At 53.6% G+C, this 19,883-nt stretch overlaps 2 protein-coding genes across 2 annotated transcripts; one reads left to right on the top strand and one right to left on the bottom strand.

The window, feature by feature from the left end:
* Window positions 1-330: 330 nt before the first annotated feature.
* On the bottom strand, window positions 331-13,011 carry BBK36DRAFT_1179374 (hypothetical protein; the record flags this gene model as incomplete). The annotated part of the gene is made up of 9 exons (XM_024896171.1): window positions 12,924-13,011; window positions 8,978-12,803; window positions 8,443-8,915; window positions 5,081-8,371; window positions 4,951-5,005; window positions 4,707-4,859; window positions 891-4,640; window positions 483-827; window positions 331-425 (listed from the first exon to the last, which is right to left on the bottom strand). The coding sequence occupies exons 1-9, from the start codon at window positions 12,969-12,971 to the stop codon at window positions 331-333; spliced, it is 12,036 nt and encodes a 4,011-aa protein (XP_024747717.1). The 5' UTR covers window positions 12,972-13,011.
* A 3,513-nt stretch (window positions 13,012-16,524) lies between these two features.
* On the top strand, window positions 16,525-19,843 carry BBK36DRAFT_1136098 (RabGAP/TBC). Its single transcript, XM_024892865.1, has 5 exons — window positions 16,525-16,764; window positions 16,842-17,142; window positions 17,207-19,362; window positions 19,431-19,569; window positions 19,698-19,843. The coding sequence occupies exons 1-4, from the start codon at window positions 16,672-16,674 to the stop codon at window positions 19,491-19,493; spliced, it is 2,613 nt and encodes an 870-aa protein (XP_024747716.1). The 5' UTR covers window positions 16,525-16,671; the 3' UTR covers window positions 19,494-19,569; window positions 19,698-19,843.
* The last annotated feature ends 40 nt before the right edge of the window (window positions 19,844-19,883 follow it).

The raw sequence follows: 19,883 nt of genomic DNA, 5'->3' as shown, positions 1-19,883 counted from the left end.
CCTTGATTTCCGTGTCATTATCCCGTGTCGGGATATCTTGCCAATACCAGAGAGATCTGCACTTCTCTTTGGCAAGGCAAGATCCCCGAGTAGGGAGCCTTCATCCTTCCCCTATGTGGTATTTCCTTTTTTTTTTCTTGATTTTTTTTTTCTTTTCCCCATTTCTGTTCTTGCCCCTTGGCTCTTCCATATCTGCATCTTGGAACCCTGAAAGAACCATTCATCACAATCATACAAGGCCAAGTAGAAGATGAATACTTCTCGACCATTGGAGTTGAAATGCATTCCATGAGCTGCATCCTTGCTAAATCACACGACTTCAAATTACCATTAGGCAAAGCCGAAGTAATCGCTACCCTGCGTGATGGCTTTGAGGATTTGCGAGCGCAGTATATCGTAACTGTCATACTCGGGAAGATCGAGCTCTGCAGAAAAACGTCAGTATACCATATTTGTTGGGGACAAGGGAAGCAAGAACATACGGTTGAAGCAGGTATGCGTAGACGGAAGGCGATCCTTGTTTCCGTAGTCACGGTGGATGTTGAAGCGGTTGACACCGTTCATGCCTTCTAGTTCCTTGAAGCCGTTGAGAGGGACCTTGCTGGTACCGGTGACAAATTGCAGCAATTTGGCCAACTCCTCTTTGTCAAATGACCGGACTGCTCTCCAGAACCATTGAATCTGTGGAGAGGAAGGACTGTAGTTCTGGTACTCGGTATTCGCTTTCCAATCGTCAATGTCTATGTCCGGAAGACCAGAGATCAGGAGCTCCAGCTCCTGCTCGTTGAAGATGGAGATTAACTCCGCGGGAATGATGTCGTGGAAACCTAACGAGGAAATTAATAACTTATCCTCTAGATAACGAAAGCTGGCATGAAAAGACAACTTACCACTCAAAAAGTTGTCCATTTGGTCCTTGACCGAGGATAGGAGTTTGTACTCAACCACAACACGAACGTACTCGTGCTTGTTTTCCTCAGTTACCGCAATCTCTCGGCCATTGGGGATGAGGTCCACGATCTTGGTAACACCGAACTCGTCGTCTTCCACCGAAAAGGTCTCTGTGATGATATCGGTGATGTCGTTTTCCAGCATCCAGCAAAGAGACTTGTAGTAGTCCGGGTCAAATGATTCCATATCCTTGACAGAGACTGACTTGCCGAGGATACGCTTGTAGACAGCGCGGCTGAAGAAACAATCAAGTAGGCGCCCCTCGTACAGCGCCTTGCCGATGATACGACCGATGAACTTGAAGAACCTCAAATGTTCATCATTGACGCCACTGAGCTTGTTTGGATGGAAAGTTGTGCGATCCGACGAAACTGGGATAAACAGAGCATAGTTGGGGTCAAACATCTGTCGGGCGAGAACCTGGAACCACTCGCGAGTTACGCCACCAGCATCAACTCCCTCTTCGCCGTTGAACCGAATGTTGAGTTTTCCGTACTTCATTTCCTCGGCTGACTTGAAGCAAAGCCACTTGAAGGAATCGTGGAAGACATGCTCTCGGCGAACGCTAATCTGCAGCGGCGGATATGACGGGCGGCTCTGATTCTGGCCACTCCGAGAGTGAACGCTCCTGTTGAAATAGTTGCGCTTGTTGTCAAACTCCAAAACCTTGGGATTCTTAACGAGCAAGGCAAAGGTGCCAGACATGAGTTTGGGGTTGTGCCGCACGAGTTCGTTCAGGATGCGTCGGTGATCTTCGGTAAAGGTGAAGAAGAGGTTGGCCGTGCGAGATTCCGGCTGCGGACTGGATAGCATGTCCTTCCCGACCAGGCTCGACGAGAGGTCGTCATTCGTCGTCGTGTTTTTGCAGACAACCATGAGGGACTCAATCAACGGAAGTAGGATAGTCGCGACATTGAGCATGTTTTCCCGTTGGCGAATAGCGCTCAGGCAGGCACTCAACTTCTCCCACATGGTAGCAAACGTCGAATTGTGATAGAGCGAGGTAACAAGATCTTGCTTCTCGTTCTTCTCGCTGGAACCATCATCCGCGTCGTCACTCTTCTTCTTTCCATCAAACAGGTGGTCAAGCGCAGTGAGAACTCGGAGCAGCTTGTTCTGCTCCGACGCTCCAGGCGAGAACTTGGCGAGGGCAACACCTTGGATTTCAGTACCGGAGGTGGCCGCCTCAATGTGCGGGAGCAAATCGTCGAGGTCGTTTACGATATTGCTGCTCAAGAGGCGAGCTTGGCTGACCAACTCCTGTCCGAAAATTTTCTTTGCCCCGGGAATAGCTGACAGATTTTTGATGGTAGAGATGGTATTTTGAAATGTCTTCGAGCTACATTCCCTAGCCACAAATACTCTGACCACAAGGGTAAGGTTCTGGGGCGGGATCACCGGAGGCTGCAGCTGGCGGGCGCGTTTCTGCGGTGCACTCTTCGATTGCTCCCCTGGGTCCTCTGTTCCGGCAGCCTTCTGTTCGGAAGAAGTCGCCGGCGCAGATGCCGAGGAGCCGTCGACCGTCTGGTCGGTGTTATCTCGCCCCTCTGTCTCATGTGCATCTGTGGCAGGAGCTTGTGTCTCCGCGCCTGTGCCCTTTGAATCTGATGCGTCTTCATCCTGTGTCTCCTTGCGTCGACGTTCCAAGTTCTGAAGAGGGAGAGTAACCCGGTTCAGTAGGTCTGCCAGGTGGGTCATGACGAGCGAGCTTTCCGTCACAAGCTCGCGATCCAAGAGGGTGAGGAGAGAGTTGATCGCGTATTTGTGCGCCTTTGCGTCCTTGCCCTTTCCTCTACGGCTCAGGCTCCTCTTGAGGGAAGAAGATCCCACGGATTCATGCTCTGTCAAAAATAGCCAAGGAATGTGGGGGTTCTTGGTGCACAAGTCGACTAGAAGGTCCAGGCATTGTTGTACGATCAGAAGCGGCGATGTCTCGGAATTCGTCTGGCCTGAAGTTGTGAGGCTGCCCACTGTTGTCAAAGTCCTCTTAAGGCCTTGGGGATTCTTCTGATCACCGTCCTTTTCCTTGTCCTTCTGCTTTCTAGCCTTGAGAGAGAGCTGGCCAAAGCTGCGCTCAACCGCATTCATGTCTGTGCTACCATCTTGAAGTATCTGCAAGACAGTGCTGATCACCTCGAGACGAGTCTGCCGGTTCTCACACACATCTGCGAATACGCTGAAGAGGTAGTTCCGGATAGAGCCCTGTTGAGCGATGAACATCAGACGCAGCAGGGTAGCAACGCCAGCTTTATCGAGCATCTGCACAACCGTCTTCCGTTGTGTCTTGTTCTCGCCTTGCTCATCCGGAGAGCCTTGCACTGTGACCCTAGCCGGGCCAAGCGAGCTTCTACCAGGAAGAACAATCGGCCGCATGCCTCCTCGTTGATGAGCAACTGGTGGTCGGTGTTGAGTCAATGCTCGCACCTGAGCAGCCATATCGGGGGGAAGCTGGCCCATGATGTCTTCACCCTGGTCGATGAGAGCTTGTTCACGGAGCTCGGGTGGAAATGTGAGTAGAATGCTAGCGGGATCCATCTCCGCGGGGATGACGTCCTGGCCATCAGCGGCGGTGGCCTGGCGGCGACTGTCTTCACGGTGACGACGGCGCTGGTCTTGCCGTTCCTGTTGTGCGATTTCCATTCGTAGCTCCTCTGGTAAGGCATCAAGGAATTCCTGAAACACTTCTGTCGCTTCTCCTGAGGCAGCTTCGTCGCGGGCTTGGAGGCGCCTCTCACTCACTGTCTGGGCGATGACTTCCTCGCGGAATTCTTCAGGAAGAGCGGCTAGGTAGTCTGGATCTATACCTAGCTCGGTGACGTCCACCTCCTCGCCTCGAATGATGGTTGTCACTCTTGGCACGTTGGCTCTCGAAGTGCTGGCTGGGTCATCATTGGTCGCGGCGACACCAGCCTCGGTCGATTCAACTCCTTCCATGGCTCCACTACCTTGCCCATCGCCGGGGGGTGGTTCGGTGTTTTGACTGGCAGCGAGGGCGGCGGCTTCGGCAGCTTCCGCTGCAAGTCGTGCAGCAGCTTCGCGTTCCTCGGCCTCTTTCCTCTCTCTCTCGGCCTTTTCTTCGGCTTCTTTAGCTTCTCGAGCCACGCGCTCTTCTTCTTCTTGCTTCTTTCGAGCTTCTTCAAGGCGCTTCTGATTCTCCTCTTCCTCCGCCTTCAGTTTCCTCTCGAGCTCTATTGCAGCAGGGGTGAGCTGCGCAATGATAGTATTCCCGAGTCTGGCAGCTTCCGCAACGGGGTTTCCGAAAATCATCCTGGCTTCCTCCTGGTAGCGGTCCATAGTTGTCTCAGGGGTGAAAGCAACTGCTTGGTGCGGCTCCTGAGATGCAGCATCTCGGCGCTGTTCACTTCTCAGACCACGGATAGGTCCAAGGTCTGTGCTTCGCGTGCCCCCAGGGCCATTGATATGGACGTGGAAAGCATGCTGGTTTCCGCGACCCATTATGGGCAAAAACTCCATAAGCTCTCCCAGAAAGCCCATGGGGCCCTCCATCAGATGTCTGCCTGGGCCCAAGAAGCCTTCTGGGAAGCGGAGGCCAATCGAGTGCGGATGGCCAGGCCGAGGCTGGTTCTCTTGGGCTTGATCGCTGCGACGAAGTAATGGGTTCATCCCGTCATCTGCGTTTGGCTGTTGGCCATTATTGCGATGGCTACGGGAGAAGTAGCTGCGGAAATCTTTGAGGAGAAAGTTTGTTAGCGTGTGAACCACTGAGAAGGCATGCCCGGATTCTCCCAACTTACCACTCAGATCCCGATTTGACCCAGGAATAAATCGCGGAGGGAAGGGGTTGCGGTTGTCCATTCGCGCGAGGACTGGTCGTCTGTTGTTATCGAGGAGGAAGACTTGACGATGTCTTTCATCGACTTCGGGCGTGAACCCATCCCAACCAAGAGCTGGCATGGGCGGTAACGGGTCGTTTACTGTTTGAGAAAGAAAGCACATTAGATGACATCGTTGAGAAATCCTTGATAAGGGGCCACTTACGTGGATAGTCATCGTCATAGATGTACTCCTCGTCTTCCATATCCTCTTCATCATCCTCATCTGTTTAAAAGAGTCAGTACACCCTAGCCACAGAAGAAAGGAGGGCAAGGCAAAGAGGCAAGAGAGGAACAGGATCACTATACTCACCCCCATCATCGTGACCATCGTCCATGTAATGCTCATCCAATGCTTCCATCAATTCGGGCTCATATCCATCTTCATCGCCGCCCATGATGGCTCTTGCCATGTTATCCAGGAGGTCACCAGGGCCCATTCCGTGTAAGTGAGCCTCGTCCTCGTCTTGGACCTCACCCTCGTAGTCGATGTCATCGACCTCTGGCTCTTCATCCTCTTCGGCGCTGGTCTCGCTCTCCCACCCTGATTCCCCGTCATCTTCGAGAGGGTTTCCGTCTTCATCGACGATTTCAACCCGGTCTTCGAGGTCCTCCATATCGGCAGAGTCGACTTCGTCGTCGTCTTCGTCGTCTTCGTCATCGTCGTCATCATCTTCGTCGTCCATGATGACTTCGACCACTCCAGGGTCGCCGTGGAGGCCTTCAATTTCTCCCATCTGACTAAGCTCCTCGTCTTCGTCGCTGATGTCGTCCTCATCATCCGATATCTCTTCATCGCCGTAGTCCATCTCATCGTCGTCATATTCGTCTCCATACATGTCCTCGTCATCGTCATCTGCTTCCTCGGACTCAGACTCGTCATCTTCTCCACGAGGCTCAAGCATGCCAAGAGCAGAGTTTCGATAGAGGTCAGGGGTTTCCTCCCGGCCTTCATCTAGGTCCGACAAAGATGAAGTAGACGCAAATTCCTCATCACTCTGGTCAACCTGTGAATCGGATACCAAGATGTTCGAATGGCTCAGTTCTTTGGCGGTATCGGTCAAGACTCGCAGCACACGCAGGATATACTTAATCGCCCGTTTCACTCCCGGGAAATTGAGGTTGATCTCGGCAATGGACGACGTCAACTTGTCTAGGTAGCCCTTCTCGTACATGAGTCGTCGAAGCTGCGCTTGTGATCTAGTTTGGACACTGTCGACATTGCGAGACCCGGAGGTCTGCTCCTTGTCCTTTTCACCGATCATGTTGTTCATCAACTCCGCCAGGCACTGCATCCTTGCATATCGAACCTCCAATGGCTCATCGGTAAGTGGTGCCTTCTCGTATGCTTTCAAGATAGTGTCGAGAACAAATTTGCGGACAAAGAGCAAGTCTGGCTCATCGTCATAGGCGTACTTTTCTTGCTTGCGATCAAACACTTTCTCGTTGGTTTTTGAGACCAAAGCGACCAAAACTTTCTGCGTCTGCGCTGACGTCGCGGCCTTCTTTTTTGCTGCTATGTTGTCCGACGTACCGCTCAGGCTACTCTGGCACAAGAGGTCGTATATCAAGTAGTTGAGAATACTCGACCTAGGTTTGACAGGGGTGTTGGTAGACAAAGGCGGGGCGCTTCGTTTGAAGTTGATGAATTCCATCTTCGTCCTTGTATAGCTCTGGAGGAGCTCGGCCAAGCAGCTGAGCAAAAAGCATCGATAGACGAAGATCGGATGCTCTTCTGATTTGAAGATAGGCTTTGATGGCTTCTTGTCCCTTCCATCGCCAGCTACGCCTTCAGCAGAAGCACTGTCCTGGACCTCGGCAGAAGCTGTCGATTCGCCCTCAGTTTTCGCATCCCTGCTAGGCGGTGGTACCTCTTTGTCTTCGACCTCTCGGTAGTTGATCAGCTCGCAGAGAAGGAAGTGTATGACTCCGTCTGGATTTTCCACCACTGGGCGCTTGCTGTCATGGTGCGGCTTAAGCGCATCGGACATCTCCTTGTCTCCCGATTCAGTTGATGGCTTGACTTCTTCGCTCTGGACGTTTTCCGAGTCTGGCTGAGCAGCATTCGTGCTGCTGCTGTCTTGTTCTTTCCAGACCAGGGTTTGGGGCCTAGCGCCTTCGGCAGTGGGAGCATTCCAGCGTGAAAAGCGAAGCAGCTCATTAGTTACCTCAACGAAGAGGTCGGGTGCACGAAGAGCAATGGGCGCCATTGCTCGGAGATAGGTGGGCACATCCAAATGGCCGCGCTGGGTACGTTGGAGATTCGGAAGATCTGACTTGATCTCCGCTCTCATGACTTGCTTGATAACGTCTTCATCCTCGACAATGTGACGAAGGATGGTGATGAGGTGGGCCGTCAGCCTGATCTGCCTGAGTCGCTCAGCACCTGAGCCTGACATTTGTTTAGCCATGAGGAAAAGCCTCTGCAGGTTCTTCTTCTCGCCAACTTGCTTCGCCAACGAACGCTTGCGGGTCAGGATGATGAGGACTCGTAGAATAGCGGTAGCCAGCATCTCTTCCTTTCCGATGCGTGGAAGTAGATCCAAAAGCGACTCCAGAACATCAGACCGCTGCTCGTCATCCAGTAAAGGCGTTCTTAGCTGGATCACGGGCTCTGCAACGGGCTCATCCAAGGATTTGGGTGCCCTCCACTGAACCGCAACTGGCTTTTCATCATGGCTCAACAGGGTCTCCAACACTAATAGGACGTAAGGGATCCAAGGCGGCAGCTCTTCGCTGGGTGTAGACGGGGCGACCTTGAGAAGCGCCAAATATTCGCCAATCTTGTCACGCAAGGTGTCCATGTTTCGACTGAAGAACATCTCGTCCTGAAGCAGAAGAGCCAGAAGATGAGCATATGCAGCGATACACTTCCCATTGCGCTTTCTCTCGTCTTCATCCAAAGCAAGGGATGTCAAGGCTGATGTGAGCGTCGATCCAACTTCTTCGTGTGCATCAGCATTTTGATGTCGGAGAACGACGGTGGTGATGAGCTCGGAAACCTCAATAGCGGTGTCTGGGTGGGCACGAATTACGTCAAGGCACTGATCGATTAAGTTTTCTCGTAGCTTTGATCGATGGTCGTCAAGGCCTTGCTTGAGAGCATTGAAGCTATCCGCTGTATATTCCGCAGTAGAGTTTGCTTCTCCGCTAGCCGGAGTCGGTTCGGCAGCCTTTGACCCCGTATCCCCGCCACTTTCGTTCGCCAAATCGTTGCTCTCGGGAAGTTGGGAGATCAAGTCATCCAGGTTTTCGGCGGAGACATCAGGAGTGGTGTCCAGAGACATGGCCTCCGGGTCAGGAGCACGAGAACCACTGGCGTCACGGCTTGTCGATGTTGGTGTCGGCCCTTCAGCTAGAGAAGAGGCATCAGGTGCGTCCTCAGGAGGGACAGGGTTTCGAGCGCCTGCTATCTCAGCCTCGTGGGCGCTGCAATATGCTGACGCAGTATTGGGGTTGCCAAATGTACGATAGGCAGCCTCCTGCGCCAGACTCTCATCGAAATCGTCAGCAAGTTGACGAACAAGGGACCTGACAGCCCGCCAGTTGAATCGCACTTCCGTATACTTCAGAAGCACGAAAGGAATCTAGAATAGCAATTAGCAGTCGGTTCAAGCCCTCTTAGATAACAGGAAGGGCGTGGGGAGAAAATACACACCTTGTCCTTTGGCATTGACTGCAGTTCGCTTTCACCCAATGCGACTATTTTAAGAATGTCCACGAGTCGTTTCACTGTCTGATCTGGTACTCGCTCAACGAACTCGGAGTCCCAAAGTTCCATTATAACGGGCAGTATGAGGGCCCGAAACTCGACAGTGATTTGGCTGTGGATATTCTGAACGAACTGGGAGCGGTCCGTTTGTCGCTGAAGGTTGTAGTAAGTGTGCGTGTCGCCGATATGCTTCCCGTTGACCAGGATGAAGTACAGGTCCAGTATCTTCTTCAGGCCAAAAGCAGCGACTTTGACCTTTGAAGAATCGTCGGCAGTAGCGGCGCTAGAACTCTTGACTGCATCAGCGAAAACTCGCAGCATGTCGTTGAGCACGACGATGCCATTACGCTCTTTGAATGCAAGAAGAACCGGCATGATGATTTGCACATTTGCGCGGTCAGTGGGACGAGATGAAGCCGCTGATGAGATGTTAGCATGCTAGGAACTAGGACCGAGATTTAGACAAGGAATGGAGACTCACGATGTTCAATCACCATTTCGTGGATAGTGTGCAGCATGATGATCCAGTAGTGGAAGTCCTTTGACGTTGGCTCCGGTGTCGCCACGGATGGCCTAAGATGGTCGAGAACTGTATCGGCAAGCGCTCTCGCAATCTGTAGATGGCGTGGCCGGTGGTATGGGTCACCGTGATTGGACTCCCTTCTAGGTAGCAAAGCCTTGCCTATGGTCTGGAAAAGGGGGAAGGAAGTAGGAATCATCGGGTGCAGCAAGACTCGAAGGGTTTCGTAGTTTTGGAACCGAGGACTAGCTTGTTCCTGTTCAGTCAATCGAGATGTCAAGGACGTATCGGCACCCTCGTTGGGCCTCCAGCTATCCGTGCCGCCGAGAACATCTGTTAGGGAGCCATCATCGGCTTCCGCATCTGCACCCATGCCTCTGCTGCCGCCCACCGTCGGTGGCGAGTGACGTCGTAGGGACCAGTGCTGGGGTATAGCGGTAAGCTCGCCTGCTTCTTCCGCCAAGACTCCACGTAGCAGAGGCCCAATGGACTTCACCAGCTTGATATAGTAGTCATAGACATTGACAGGGTAAAACTGCACCGTGTTGCCTCTGGATGACGCGAAACAATCGGAGATGATCTTCATGTACGTCTGCGCGTTGAGTAAGGCTTTGACGATATTAGTTCCCGTCGCGAGTATTTCAGCTGCTTCGGAACTGCTGTATTCAACGCCCAGGTCAGTCAGAAAGGGGGCAAAATAGGGAGGGACGGCCTCGGTCTTCGTTGACAGTGGCTCCAACACGTCAATGGCACGCTGAGCCCGGTTGAGCAATGAAGTTAAGCCTTGAGCAGCACCATGCTCAATCAACTGGGAAACGACTTGATTCAGGACTCGAGATGCCATCGAATCGCCATACCCAGCAGTCAGGCTTGGGGACTGGCACATATCGAGAAGCAGCTCAATGCCACCCCTTTCGACGAAGTTGTTCTTCAGCACACCGTTAGACAAGTAGGTGGTCAAGAAGTTCGACAGAGCATAAATGTATGGCGTAAACGATTCATAGGGCGACTCGCGTTCGGTATCGGTCCGCTTGTCTGCTTCCAAAGCTTGGGGCGCGGCAGCATCAGACATGTCCATGTCGGCTTCTTGCGGCGGCTTAGATGCCCCGGCTACTGCAGTTGATTCAGCCGCAGCTTGAAGGCTGCCAATGGGGAGCAACTTGACTCCCCAGCCTGCCACTCGGGCCTTCTCGATGCCCAGCATGCGTACTCGCGCGACCATGTCAATGACCGCGTTGGATATTGACTTTCTGAGAGGCGGGTGATGCCGCGCAAGTTCGTCAAAGCTGGCACCAACGTTACTGGCAAGCTCCGTATCTACCTCCATGCATTTCACGTGCGCGGGGCTTTCAAAGACTTCCAGGAAGCTTTCGAACGCTCGAGAAGCAACGACCAGTTGCATGCCTGCATTGTTGAGAGAGATGGAGTTGAGAACTTGAGGGACGACATTGATAGCATCGGAAGACGCCAGGATGCCCGTTGCCACTGGCCGGCCAAGCGACTGTCTGATGGAGTCCTCCGTGGGAGGGTGAGGTCGGCTGTCGAGGTCGGTGATCGATGTAATCGCAGAAACGTCCACAGTCCCAGGCTCATCGCCTTCCGATTCCCGGTATCTTGGACGGGTGGTGTGATCATCAGGAATAGGTCTTCCAGTGATAGCCTCGAGGTACGTCCTGATCATACCCGACTCGGAAATGGCAGCAAAGCTAGTCGGGTCATTGTTAATGAAATCGCTCAGGATGGTAACCGAGTTTGTCCAGACGACGGAACCAAAGCTCTTCTTGTCGTTGATGATGTCCCTTAGATTGGCCAGCAAGTCAGACTTCTCAGCAAGATTTCGCAGCAGCCGGTCCGTATTGCCGCTATAGCTATACGAATTGGACATGATGTGATGGACAAATTTGAGGATCCATTTGAGAGTTTGCTGCTGGTAATAAGGAATCTCATAGTCAACAGCACTCGATTGCTGATCCGGTTTGATGCCCTTGCCGGCCTGAAGCAAGCTGCGCGCTTCACCAATCGTGTCCACGATCAGCTTGGCCACAGCATCCAGTCCATTCGCATTGAAGAAGGCAGTGAACGCATTTGGATAGGTCCAGACCAAGCCATCTAGAAAGGCGAGAACCATTGAGTGGTGGCGCTGTGCAATAACGGACCGGATGTTGAGAATCTCGACCAGGATATCCATCAAACCAGCAGAGACCATTTCACTGCCGACGCGAGTAGCCATCGACAAGTGTAGCGTAAGAGAGAACAGATTGTTCCGCCACTCATCAATCTCGTTCGCCTTATCGCCATCGTCTCCGGCGTGGGTTTCGGTCATGCCAGCCACCGCCTTTCTGATCACATAGAGAAGTATCCCGTGGTTGACATTCGCATTCAGGGCGGACAAGACGTCTTGACATCTCGCATGAAAGCTCGATACCGCTTCGAGAAGCGCAAGGGCAATGGTCTGCAGTCTCAGGGGGATCTCTATCGTGCCATCGGCCGATGGATGGATCAGCTCGGCCAGCTGATAGACAAGCTGAAACCGACGGGTTTCGTCAATGTCCTGGCGGAGGACTTTCTCGACGAAGTTGGACTCGGAATGAATGTATGCCAAGTTCGTCACCGCCAGAAGACGAGTTGCCAAAATCTGTTGCCGCGATTCCTGGGAGCTGATGAGGGCCTTGGCTACTCTCAAACGGTGGAATGCCTCATACTTGGCCGCCGGAGGCATATCATCAGGGCATCGCTTGACGAGCTCGTAGATGGGGCGAGAGGCAACGACAGATTGAGGCAACTCAAACGTCTTTTGGCCAGACGAGGAATGTTCATCCACAGAGGTCGAGGTTCGCTGCACAAGGGGGGCCGAGTCGTCACTGGCAACGTTTCGAGCTCTCGGTGTATGCTGAGGGTTCATCGTCGAGCTTCGACGTAGCGGAGTGGGAGTCGAGGGTAAATTCGAGCGCCCCGCCTCTGCTGGAGCGTCGTGTTGGGATGAGACGGTTTCTTGCGGATAGTAAGAGACCTTGACATCGCCCCAAGTGCTCCATCGGCTATCATCAGACGCGGCAATGGCGACCAGATCGTTGGCGTGCATAGTGGCCACATTCCTGCTGCCGACCCCCGATCCTGCCTTTTCCTTTCCCTTGGACGCGGAAGTGTGCGTGCTAGTCGGGGCGGAATCCGCAACGTTGAAGATGGGCGTCTTGACAAACGGCAAGGCAATCTGCTGGACGCGGTCCAGGTCTATGTTATAATGGTTGGCGAGCAGCGCAGCACTGATGTGTCGGGAGGCGCTCCCTATCCGCTTGACGGACGCCTGATATCGCTGTGCCAGCTCTGACCCCACCTCGAGCGTGGCGATGAGGATGGACGGAGGTATGCAATTGAGGAGATCGTTCAGGTGAGAACTGCTGGCGTAGATGCTGCGGTTTCCACAATGCTCCAACAGCATGCGAGTAAACTTGAGAACAGCTTCGATCAGGACTCTGTCACCGTCGGAGGGAAAGCCCAGCTGCGTGAGTTCGTCCATCTGCCACTGCTTCTCGCCCTCGAAGGCCGAGTCCTTTCCATGGTTGAGCAACACATCGCATCCAAAATCACGCTGTTGGGGGCCTTCATTCAATTTGTAGACTTTGCAAAACTGCTCCAACACGCTATCAAATCGGTTCAACAACGGGATCCAGTGATAAAGGTCGCCGCGTCCGAAGGGCCATCTCGTTGGAAAATCAGCAAGCTGCTGTGGGAGGAGGGGCAGCGGGGCTGTTGATGCAGATTCGACATATTGCTTGAGCCAGGAGGACTATCAAGCCAAAAAAAAAAAAAAAAAGGTCAGCCTCATTGATCTACAACAAGACGCAAGGGGGATGGAAGGGGGCCCATGGCTTGTTTTAAGTCTCCATCACAGCACAATGTGACTTACCAAAGTCTCTCGATGCTTAGGCTGCATCGTCTTTGTAATCTTCCCCATGATGAAAGAAGAGCGGCAGAGCCGCAGAAACGAAGATCAACTCCCCCTCCACTTCAATCTGGCTATCCGCTGGCGCGACAGCGCGACTTGTGCAGTCGTTGTATCTCCCAGCAGTTTTCACAGCAGAGTCCGTGTACACGGTTGACTGTCGTGGGCACAGTGGTGGCTGAGCTAGAGTCGAACCGCGGGGGGGAAATCAGGTGGCCGAGATGTCAATGTATGCTTCGCAGCAGGGTTCTTTGCACGACCAGGGCTCGCTACTGTTGGTGTCTCGTCGCAAACGAGGCTGATCTGCAAGCTTCGGCAAGTCGGAACGCCGAGTTCAGAGTCGAGTAGACGAGGGTCGATCGCTGGAGAGGGCGTGGCGAGAGAGGATGGAAGGTGCTGCTGCGTGAGCTGAAATCGAGTCGTGGGACGAGTGCAGTCGTCCTCGAACAGCGGTTCCAAGGGCCAGGCGGGCAGCGGGGAGGGGAATCGCAGAAACCAGCAAAACGCAGGGATACAGATCAGGGCGTCGGATGCGATCTGCAGGATATCTCGGTCGTGAAGGAACGAGGGGGAGAGGTGGAGAGAAGGCGGATGTTGGGAGAGAGAAAAAAAAGAGTTGCTGTTGACAAACGTCAGGTTGAGCAAGTGGAAAGCAAGTGGGCCTTTGCGTAATAGGCGTGGTGGTGCAGCTCCTCCCACTGTCCCGCACTTGATGCAAGGCCGGCCGTGGTGAATGAGTGACTGCGGCAGTAGGCCCATTAGGCAGTCGGTGAGGGGCGGGCTGGGCAGGCAGAGCGCTCTGGGATGCCGTAATCCAGCGAGCACTTAACACAGGCACCGTACATGTAGCCGTGGCAGGGCCCCCTGTTGGCGCTGGAAGTTGTGCCTGTAGCTCCCGGGCGTCGTCGATTCACGACGAAAGGCGGCAGAAGCACAGGCGCAGGCTAAGAGGAAAAGGCTGAGGTGGGCCTAGCCTTGTCAAGTTAGCATCATCTCGATTGCTAAGTAGTAGTTCTTCTGCACCGTGTTGCCGATCCAGCCCGGGACAACTTTGATGGACTTTTATGCGCTTCCTGCTTGCAGAACAGTTGGCATCTGCCGAATGAGAACAACTGCATGTGGCGTGTCTACAGATGCAGAGTGAGTCAAATCCTTCTCTGATAAGACGGCCGAAGTGTCAGCCGCGTGCTGTTCCCAAGATGCCAGATCGTTTTATTGCAGGAGAGACTGGGAACATCCGGTGGTTATAAAGTGCACGCTTTAAACATCTAGAACTTCGTATCAGACAAAAGCAGGACTCCCGGAGCGGTTGAGAAGGTACAATATGGCCTCAGAAGCCATGTGCGTATTATGAACAAGAGTTTCTCAAGAGATTTATGACAAGCTTGGTCGGTTATTGCTCATCAGCCGAGATCGGCTGCTTGTCCGCCTCTCAGTACGCGCGGCTACAGAATAGGACCTGTGTCGGTTCTGGGGAACACGGCTGGAACATGAAGGCAGTGCACCGCCCTCATGAATAATATCTACTTACCTATAGAATAATTCAGGCCTTGTCTGGCTCTTCCATCTGATGTTTATGCTCGTGGTCACGATAGTTGCTGTCCGCAACGCAGTTTACGTATGGATGACATACGTGTAAGCCGTACCTGGGGTTGGTGAGATGGTGTTGGAAGCAGGACCACAGGGCTTATCACTGTAGCTTATACGAGTCACCAAGGGAGGATGAGGAGAGGAACCAAAAAGATCGAGAAAGGGAGAAGAGAGAGGAAAGGCAGATACTCGCCAAGACGGCACTACGTGGCCCCGGTTGTGTGAAATTCGTCGATAAATAACATTTGATGTCAAGATCTTTGTATATGCGGAACATCTGTTGAATGGGACAACTCCAACCACAGCTGGCTCCCTGCTTACTGCAACTACAAGCAGCCAGTCGCATTAAATCCGGGGCACTCAATGATAGTCAGGGCCAAAGGGCGTTGCAGTCTTTCGTTCAGGTAGCCTTGGTGATGATCTCATGATGCGCTTGCATCTGGTGCACATGATGGCTGGGCACCTGCCGAGTGGAAAATCACTCCCTCAAGATGTCAACCACTGGGCATATGACTGCAATCGTGAAGCAATAAGTAGCTGTTTCAAGCTCGAAGCTCGCGCATGGAAAACTTCCCATGCGGTTACTTTCGTGACTTCTCAATGTTCCCAAAGTCTATGGTTGCAAAATTGCGACATGTAGAAGAGCACAGCCGTACATAGCCCCTTACCCTGGAGAAGCTGCCGGCTTTACTGGGGAATATCAACTTCCACATCAACTTCCACCTAAGACATGCATGCATACATAGGTAGGTATTCGGACAAAGAAAACATGTTTCTGCTTTGCGCATGTGCTGCCATGCACCAAGTCTGTGAGATCGGTGCTCCCCTGACAGGAGGCAAGACGACACGGGACTGCGGACAGCCACCGCGGAGCTTTGAAACAGACGGTGACAAAGGTTGGGTTAGTGTCAAGCGCACCATCGTGAGAGAATTTAGGCATTGTCCCAGATTAGGGTTGAAATGCCAGATGCAAGACCAGTCCGCAACGGATCCATCCAGGTAGCAATACATGCTCGCTGGAGGGGGAAGACAGCTGCACTCCGTCCGTGAGAGGGACATGTTTCAAGAACCCTGGAGTCGTCCTATCGCTCACATGTCGCGGGGTAGTGGGATCAAGAAACATGCTTCATGTTTCCTTCGGTGTCCCCATGCCCGCACGTTATGCTCTTCTCCGCATGTAAACATTGCTCGCGGACAAAGGGCATGGAGACGAAGCTGTGATGGAGTGAATTGGCCGAGTGAATGGTGCGTCTCCCTCCCAAGACCGCCGTTATGCCCCGATAGCAAAAGGCATGCAAAAAGAGGAGCCGGAAAAAGGGGTTGCTAGGCCACCCACCAAAACCCACCCACCCATCAGTCCAGCGGTGCCGAACAGCTGCGCTTGGAGATCTCGGCCAGAGCAGCACGCGACCCGGGACACCGCCAGAAGACGTGACGCTGTTGCTGTTAGTCGTGTCGGGGCAGCAATATGGCCGGGTGGTGAGCATTGATGAGGACTGGAGGGAGATGGTGAGCTAAGAGCAGGACAGCCCCTAAGGAGAATGGATGGCCCGGCCTCAAGTGCTGGTTTGGCTCGTTAGGCTGTATGCCAGTTTAGACAGCGGGAGACGTTCGCTGGTTAGGCTCTAAAGACCCGCCCAGAGGCCCTTCCGCCACCTACGCACCCCCCCACCGCCCACTGTCGAGACCACTGAGCTTAGCGGCCAGCCAGGGGAAACGTGCCATTTGGCGGCTTGGAGACACTCCATCCGATTGATCCCATGCTCTGCTCTGCTCTGCTCTGCATGCTCCCTGAGACAAAATCTCCAAGCTCTCTCAGACTCTGAACCTGTACATACCAACTCGAACTGGGAACCGCCAGCAAGCAGCACTTTGTCAACAGTTCCAGCATCCGTCTTTTTCTGTCCGGCCGTTCCTGAGCCGAGGAGTCTTTTCTACTCATTGCTACAATTGTCATTCTATACTGCATTGGTTCCCACACCGTCACGATATTCTTCCCACTTCAACGGGCAACCACCACGCAATTGTATAGGGCTTCTTGATGGCTCGTTGCTGAACGGCGCCTGTTGACACGTCCCTACAAACGCCCTCTCGGCCAAGCAGAGAAACACTCAAGGGAGCCATGTCGCCCACAGACGATGCAGCTTCCCAGCACTCGACCGAGGCGTCGCTCAAGGAGAGACGCCCGTCCCTGACCGACTCCGACGTTGATACGGTATGTCTAGCGGCGTCCCGCCATAATGCCTGGGATGGGGTGGCGGAACAGCAGCAATGCAAGGGCTAATAAGTTAGACCACCGAGCAGGATACATTTGAGGACGCCGTCGACGCCGCCTCTGTACGATCTCTGACCAAGAGATCGGTATCCGCCACGAGACCGCAACCTCCCCCGCCAGAGCAGGATGCCACCAAGTCCGATGCTGAGAGCGACGGCGAGGAGGAAGCCGAAGATGCGAAATCGGTCAAGAGCGAAGAGAAGCCAGAACCCCCCTCACGCGGCTCAACGCCGCTGTCTCATCGCATCTCCAACATCTCCAACACATCGAATCTTGATGTGGTCAACTTGGACGATGATGCTGCCCCACAATCCCAGGGTACACCTCTCTCTCACCGTCTTCGCAACTCACCTTGCGTACAATTCGCTAATTGTCTTGACAGAGCCCACCAGCCCGTCTGAAAAGGACCAGCTGAGCAGAACAACCTCTCTGGTTAACACTGCCGCTGCAGTACCTTCGTCGCCGGCGACGACCGAGGCCAAGCCCCCTGCGGCAGCGACACCGCCTGCTGCTGCCCCAGCTGCTGCTCCGGCTGCCCCCCCTGCACCAATGGGCAGGAGACTCACCAGTCCTTTCTCCTGGCTGTCTAGGAACTCTAGTAAAGACAAAGACGTCAGTGCGACTCCGACTACTCAGCCGTCTGCCCGGAGGAACACTGCTAGCTCTGTTGCTACTGTGGGCAGCAACCCCGAGATGATGTTGAGCAAGCTCGAGGAAGAAAGAGAAGGTGATGGCAAAGCAACCAACCGGAATAGCCTCAAGGATCGATTCAAGGTGCTTCGGGCGCAGCAGGAGACTGGCGCTCCGCTTACTGTGAACACGGAGGACATTCCGGCCGAAGCCGTCGATGGGGAAGCTCCGGCAGCTGACTTGCCGCCTAAATCCCCTCTGCCGCCTCCAAGCACAGATCTGGCACCAGGAACAGCGGCCGGCATCAACATTGGCCCGTCGGAGACGACGCCGTCACAGGTCGACTGGGATCTTTGGCAGTCTGTTGTTTACGAAGGCCCGGCCGCTGTTGCGCGGTCAAGTGCCGAGGAGTTGAACAAGGCTATCGCCACCGGTATCCCCAGCGCCATTCGTGGCGTTATCTGGCAGGTCTTGGCGCAGAGCAAGAACGAAGACTTGGAGGGAGTTTACAGAGACCTCGTTGCTAGAGGAACGGAGAAGGAAAACAGGAATCGGCACAGCAGCAGCACAGCAGCTAGCAGCTTCAGCAACGCCAACCTCAGTGTTCAGAGTGGCGACGGCGTGGCCTCGTCTGCGTCGTCCGTCAACTCCGAACAGTCAGGTGGTTCGGGTCTGAAGGGCGATAAGAAGGATGAGAAGAATGCCGAGGCCAGTGCTAAGGCAGCGGCAGCGGCAGCGGCTGCGGCAGAGCGGATGCGCAAGGAAAAGGAGGACCTCGCGAACATTCAAAGGCTGGAGAAGGTGATCCGCCGTGATCTTGGTGCCCGCACAAGTTATTCTAAGTATGCAGCCGCCGCGGGGCTTCAGGAGGGCCTCTTTGGCGTCTGCAAGGCGTATGCCCTCTTCGACGAAGGTGTTGGCTATGCTCAGGGAATGAACTTCCTGATTATGCCCCTGCTGTTCAACATGCCCGAGCAGGAAGCATTCTGCCTGCTTGTCCGCTTGATGAATCATTACGGCTTGCGGGATCTCTTTATCCACGACATGCCTGGACTTCACCGCCACCTTTACCAGTTCGAGCGGCTCCTGGAGGATCTTGAGCCCGCCCTGTATTGCCATCTTCACCGGCGGGGCATCTCCCCTCATCTCTACGCGACACCATGGTTCCTCACCCTGTTCGCTTACCGCTTTCCCCTGCAGCTTGTTCTGAGAATCTATGACTTGATCTTGTCAGAGGGCCTCTCGGCCATTATCCGATTTGGCATTGTCCTGATGCAGAAGAACACCGCCACTTTGCTGGAGATTTCCGACATGCAGCAGCTTACTACTTATCTGAAAGATAAGCTGTTCGATGTCTACATTGACAAGGATCCCAGCCAGGGCAGTCTCTTGGAGAATGGCTTCTTCGGCAGCTCCAGTTCAAGCATCGACAAGGAGATTTACAGGGCAGACCAGCTGGTGAGGGATGCCTGCGAAGTCAAGCTGTCCGCGGAGCTCCTCGAAGGATACACTGCAGAGTGGGAGGAGAAGACTAAGGCCGAGAAGGAGCGGGAAACAGAAATCAAGGAACTTCGAACGTCAAATCAGGCTCTTACCATCCAAGTCCGGAAACTGGAAGAAAGAGTCGAGGTCTGCGACCGCGAACAGGCTGATCTTGCCACGGAGCTCGTTCACACAAAGGTTGAAAATGACGAGTTAAAGGATGAGGTGGAAGCCCTCAGGAATCAGGTGCAAGAACTCAAAAAGGTGATTGAAAGGCAGCCTTACGAGATGGAGGAAACCTGGAAGCTTGAGCGTGACGACTTGATGAAGCGCAACGAGAAGGTGCACCTGGAGAACGAAAAGGTTGAAAGGGAGTTGGCTGAACTGGAGGAGGAGCTCGTCCAGACAAAGCTGCGATACGCAGAGGTAAGTTGTCCATTGCCAGCGATCTTTCAGTGCGGTCAAAAAGGAAGGAAACTAACCGTGATGGACAGATTGCTGGTCAACACGAGGCCCTGACCCGGAAGTGGTCGGACTTGAAGCGCCAGTTTGTCTAAGTCGTTGAACCACTCTCTGAAGGCGAAAATCGAGCATTGCTGCCAACCACTGCATTCATACACTCCCTACTTCATCCCTGCTCTTTCTCCCGCATCATGACCACATCACGGGGCGGGGCAGAGAGGATGCAACACGTTATCATAGCCACAATATTCCCCCAACTCTCGTTTTCTCATCTCACCCCATTTTGCGCTGTCAACCAAAAAAGTTGTGCTCTTTTGCCTGTTCTGGAGTTGTTCTTTTTGTCTTTTCCCATTAGTGTTTCGATGAGGTAGCAGTACATATGCCCAGTCAAAGCCTAACTGACTGGTGATGAAAAGGAAGGAATCCGGGAAAGAAAGCATTCACGCTTTAGCAGGATTATGACATGAATTTCATTTTAGGACAGA

This window comes from Trichoderma citrinoviride, assembly GCF_003025115.1.
Source record: "Trichoderma citrinoviride strain TUCIM 6016 unplaced genomic scaffold BBK36scaffold_11, whole genome shotgun sequence".
Classification (NCBI taxonomy): Eukaryota; Fungi; Ascomycota; class Sordariomycetes; order Hypocreales; family Hypocreaceae; genus Trichoderma; species Trichoderma citrinoviride.
The sequence above is the reverse complement of the archived record's forward strand: the minus strand, read 5'-3'. Positions and strand labels throughout refer to the sequence as shown.